At 55.0% G+C, this 4,630-nt stretch overlaps 1 protein-coding gene across 1 annotated transcript in view; it reads left to right on the forward strand.

Annotated features, from left to right (window-relative positions):
* Positions 1-3,971, forward strand: part of LOC119584397 (plectin-like) — a gene marked incomplete at its 3' end in the record, with an annotated part of 6,346 nt that extends 2,375 nt beyond the window's left edge. The window contains 1 exon segment of the mRNA XM_037932978.1: positions 1-3,971. This exon segment is cut by the window's left edge and continues 1,610 nt beyond it. Within this exon segment, the coding sequence (XP_037788906.1) occupies positions 1-3,971 (3,971 nt within the window).
* Between the last annotated feature and the right edge of the window lie 659 nt (positions 3,972-4,630).

The following is a 4,630-nucleotide window of genomic DNA, read 5'->3' on the forward strand; positions in this document are numbered from 1 at the left end:
GATGGATGTGTCGGAGGTCGGAGGAGAAGAAAGCACGAAGAAAGAGGCGGGAGAAAAGGAGAAAGAGAAGGACGAGGAGCAGACTCCCCCGCGGCCGTCCCGAGGGAACAAGGTGTACGGCGCCGTCCTCATCCAGCGCCACGACGCGAGCGACCAGGCCGTCGTCTCGCAGGTCACCCTCACCTCCACCTCCACCACCACCACGACAACCACGTCCGAGGTCAAGGCCAGCGAGAGTGAGACAGCCGAGGTCAAAGTTCAAGAGGTCAAGGTGAGCGAAGGCGAAACGGAGGAGGCCAAGGTCGACTCGGTAGACAAAGAGGTGGTGAAAATCGAGGCAGAAGTCAAGGTTGAGACAGAGACAAAGGCTGAGCAGGGCGAGGCAGAGCCCAAGGTCGAGGCAGAGCCCAAGGTCGAGGCAGAGCCCAAGGTCGAGTCAGAGCCCAAGGTCGAGACAGAGCCCAAGGTCGAGGCCGAAGTGAAGGTAGACACAGACGCCAAGGCTGAGCCGGAGAAGACCTCCGAAGACGTTGACGCAGATCAGAACAAGGTTCCTCCGTACGCCCGCGTTCACAAGAGCGGGGGCGTGAAGGAGCTACGCCCGCTGAGACCCGAGGAGGACGACGAAACGCCGCCGCCCATCCCGCCCAAGAAGAAGGGCTTGAGGACCATCTCGCCGCAGACCCTTGAGGCTGAGCCGCCCCGCCCCCCGCGCCACCTCAAGCCCCGGTTGAAGAAGTCGCAGCAGGTCGTCCTGGTGAATGGCGAAGTGTCGTCGCCGTCACGCCCCCCTCGCGGCTCCAAGCTCTACGCAAGCGTGGAGGTCACGCCCGCGCCGCCCAAACGCCACTCCAAGGTCGTCCGCATCGAGGAGGTGGTCACACACATCAAGGACGACATGCTGGACGCGTCCGCCCCCGCCCGCACACGCCCAGTCAAGCCCCTGCGGCACGCGCACGCCCACCACGACCCGCCCCCGCGCCGCAAGAAGCTCCGCACCAGCGAGGGCGACGAGGGCGACGACGGGGGCGCCGTGAAGGCCAGGCTCACCGTCGACCCTACTCGACCGAACGCCAAGGTCGACCTCAGCGCCGACTTCGAAAACTACGAGAATGTGGATCTGAGCGAGACGCGGCCGCAAGCCACGACCAGATCCCGCACGCGACCTCTGCCTCCCCCGCCGCCGCCGCCCAAGAAAGGCAAAATCCAGCAAAGACACCAACAACTCATGCAGCAGCAGCAGCAACAACAAAAAGCATCAACACAAGCTGAATCAACTGAGCGCCAGGGCAGCCAACCTCTCCGTGGTGCGGCCGCCGCGTGCGCTGACACAGGGACCGGGAGCGGTGCGGTTGGTACGCCGGGCGAGGAGGCGGGGCCATCTCAGCGCAATCACGTCGTCAGTGTCACTTCAGCCTCAGCGACGATAAGAGCAGGTGCGAAGGGGACGCACCCCGACGGCAGCAGGCTTGAGACGGACATCGATGACAACCTCAAGACCATCGAGAGTTCGTTCGCCACTCTAGACACGGTGTTGAAGTCGCTGCAGAACTACTCGCAGACTTCCCCAAGGCGAGTGCTGCTGGGCGAGGGAGGTGAGGGTGCCACCAGTGCTCTACCCACCTCCGCCGACGCTGCCGCCACAGCTGTCTCACAGGAGGGCCCTGCCTCCCCCCACACCCCTCCTTCCCCCACCCCCGCTCAGCAGGAGCAGGGGAAAGACACAAGCACACATGATGTAAGCCAGCAGGGCGAGCAGGAGGCGAGGAGCGAGAGGCAAGAGGAGGGCAAGGCGCGGGAGAGCGCGGGAGAGGCGGCGACAGCAAAGGAACAATCAGCTGATGCGAGCCCCGCCCCCGTCCCCACCCGGGCTGACAGCCCCCCCAAGGCTAACGCTGCGGCCCACGTGACAAGCACTGAGAGTGAAGTGAAGCCCGAAGTGATCGCTGAAGTGAAGTGTGACACACAGGCTGAAGTGAAAGTGCTCGAGGCTGAAGTTAAAGAAGTGCATTTAGACGTGAAAGAGGCACATGTTGAGGAAAAATTAGATCAGTCTGTAGTAGAGGAGGTTCAGGTACAGCCTCTAGCGAGTGAAATTCAGGAAGCCAAAGCTGAAGTGAAGGTAGAACAATCTCAGCTGAAGGAAGCGAAGGAGGATCAGCCTGAATTGAAGGCTGCTCTTCCTGAAGTGATCAGTGTTCTCCCAGAAACGATAGAACCACAAGTTGCGGTACAGGAACCTGAAGTAATACAAGCAGAAGCAGTGCCTGAAGCACAGGCCGAGGCGAAGATAGACGAGAAGGAAACAACGCAAGAGAAAAAGGAAGAAGAACAGAAAGAAGCGAAAGCAGAAGAACAGAAGGAGACGACAATAGAAGAGCAGAAAGAAGCGAAAGCAGAAGAACAGAAGGAGACGACAACAGAAGAACAGAAAGAAGCGAAAGTAGAAGAACAGAAGGAAACGACAACAGTAGAACAGAAAGAAGCGAAAGTAGAAGAACAGAAGGAAGAGGCAGCAGGAGGAGAAGAAGCGAAGAAAACGAAGAAGAGGAGGAGCTCCGCGAAGTCGGAAGGGAAGACGGTGTTCCAGACCCTGTATCAGGTGGACGCCCTCAAGAAGGAAATCAACAAGGCAAAGTCGACGTCGGCGGAGGGAGGGGAGACAGCCGAGCAAGGGAAGGGCGGAGAGCAAGAACACGCAGAGGAAGTTCAAGCTGAAGAACAAGCCAGAGCTGAGGAAGTCAAAGTAGAAGAACAAACGAAGTCTGAAGAAGTTCTGGCCGAAGAAACAACCACAGCTGAGGAAGCGAAAGTCGAGGAACTAAATAAACCTGGGGAAGAAAAGGTTGAAGAACAGGTGAAAACTGAAGAAGCAGAACAAGTGGAAGCAAGAAGTGAACACATTGCTGAAGAACTTCAGGTTGAGGAACAAGCTAAGACTGAAGAAGAAAAAGAAGATGGAACTAAACAAGTTGAAGTCGGAGAAGTGAAAGAAAGAACAGATGAACAAAGTGAAGAACAAACGCATGCTGTAGAAAGAGAACCAGAAAGTATAGAAAGTCAAACAAAAGCTGAAGAACAGAAAGTAACCACAGACGAAGAGACGAAAACTACAGAGAGAAGAGAAGAGACTGACGAGACAGAAGTAGCAGAAGCAAGCGAGGAACAAAGAGAAGAAAAGAGAGAGGAGAAAGAGGAGAAGACAGAAGAAGAGAGTGCGGTTTCACAAGACCTCGAAGCCTCGCAGGAAGAGAAAAAAGAAGAGACGAAAGAACGGGAGGAAGAGAAAAAGGACACAGAAGAACAGGAGGAAGAGAAAAAGGAGACAAAAGAGCGAGAGGAAGGCGAGAGCGCAAGAGGCGCGCCCCCAGCACCGGTGGGCGAAGATCTCGCCTCCAGACTGGAAGGTATTCGAACCGCGCTCGAGAGTGTTATTTGCAACCTTCCAGACTCTTCCACTTCCTCCTCATCCTGCACCGCTAACACCGCTGGGCCAGCTGCATCTGCATCTGCATCTTCTACCACCTCTGCACCCGCCGCTAACAACGGTAACAGTGTGGATGGCTTGCCCCCGCCCACTAACACACAGGCCACGCCCTCTAACATAACTGACCAAGGTGGCGCCGAGGTAAAGGAGGGAGAGAAGGACGGCGTCCCTGCCCCGTCGAGTCCACCTGTTGTAGCCACGCCCCCTAGAACATCCCTGAGTGCGTTTGATGATAACTTTGATAACCGTGTTAGTTGTGTTAGTGATACTAGCGAAGCCTCTGGACCCCCTAGCCTTCCCGCCGAGCTAAAACCCCTTCCCCGAAACCCCCCCGACAGCCCGGAGCCCCCTGGTCTGAGTGGTGACCCCCATTCTCCTTCCACCACTCAGATTGACACTATCCTAACCCGTGGTGAAACCCTTAGAACAAACCCCCCTGAAGCCTCACACCATTCACACAGTTGCACGGAAGCTTTGGACACCCCGGTGAGTAGAACGACTCCTCTTAGTGAAGCTTCATTTACACTTCCACAGAACACAGACTTAATCAGAGACTCGACTGGCACTGACAGTGAGGCGTTAGTTAACATCAGTCACACGACAGTTTCAGTTAGAGAAACCCCATATAGTGTTAGTGAAACCTCAAACGAAAATATTAAGAATGATAGGCTAGGTGTAGCTAGTGAAACCCCGAACACAAGTAGAGAGAGTTCAGACACTCTTTCAGAATACCCAGGCACTCTGACAGTAGCTATTTACACTGAAACCCCGCACACCATTCTTAAAACCTTCGATACAACAGACACTGGCCCTGAAATTGTTGACACTGTTAATGAACCCCCACGCACTGACAATAAACCTCCTGAAATTGATAATGAAACTTCAATAACTGTCAGTGAAGACCAGGACACATTAAAATTTCAGGGCGCCGTAAATAAAACACAAGACGCTGTTGGAGTAACTGACGACAGAGGTACTGCAGTAACCCTAGACGGTGCTGAAAGCGAAACTCAAGATATTACTGGAATAAACTCGGTAGACAACCAAGCCTTAGACAGTGTAAGGGAGGACAGATATTTTGATAGTGAGGCTACAGAGACTATTAGTGAAAAAACAGACACCCTAAAGAAACCACAGGGGCTG

The sequence above is a fragment of the Penaeus monodon genome, chromosome 18 (genome assembly GCF_015228065.2).
Source record: "Penaeus monodon isolate SGIC_2016 chromosome 18, NSTDA_Pmon_1, whole genome shotgun sequence".
Taxonomy (NCBI): Eukaryota; Metazoa; Arthropoda; class Malacostraca; order Decapoda; family Penaeidae; genus Penaeus; species Penaeus monodon.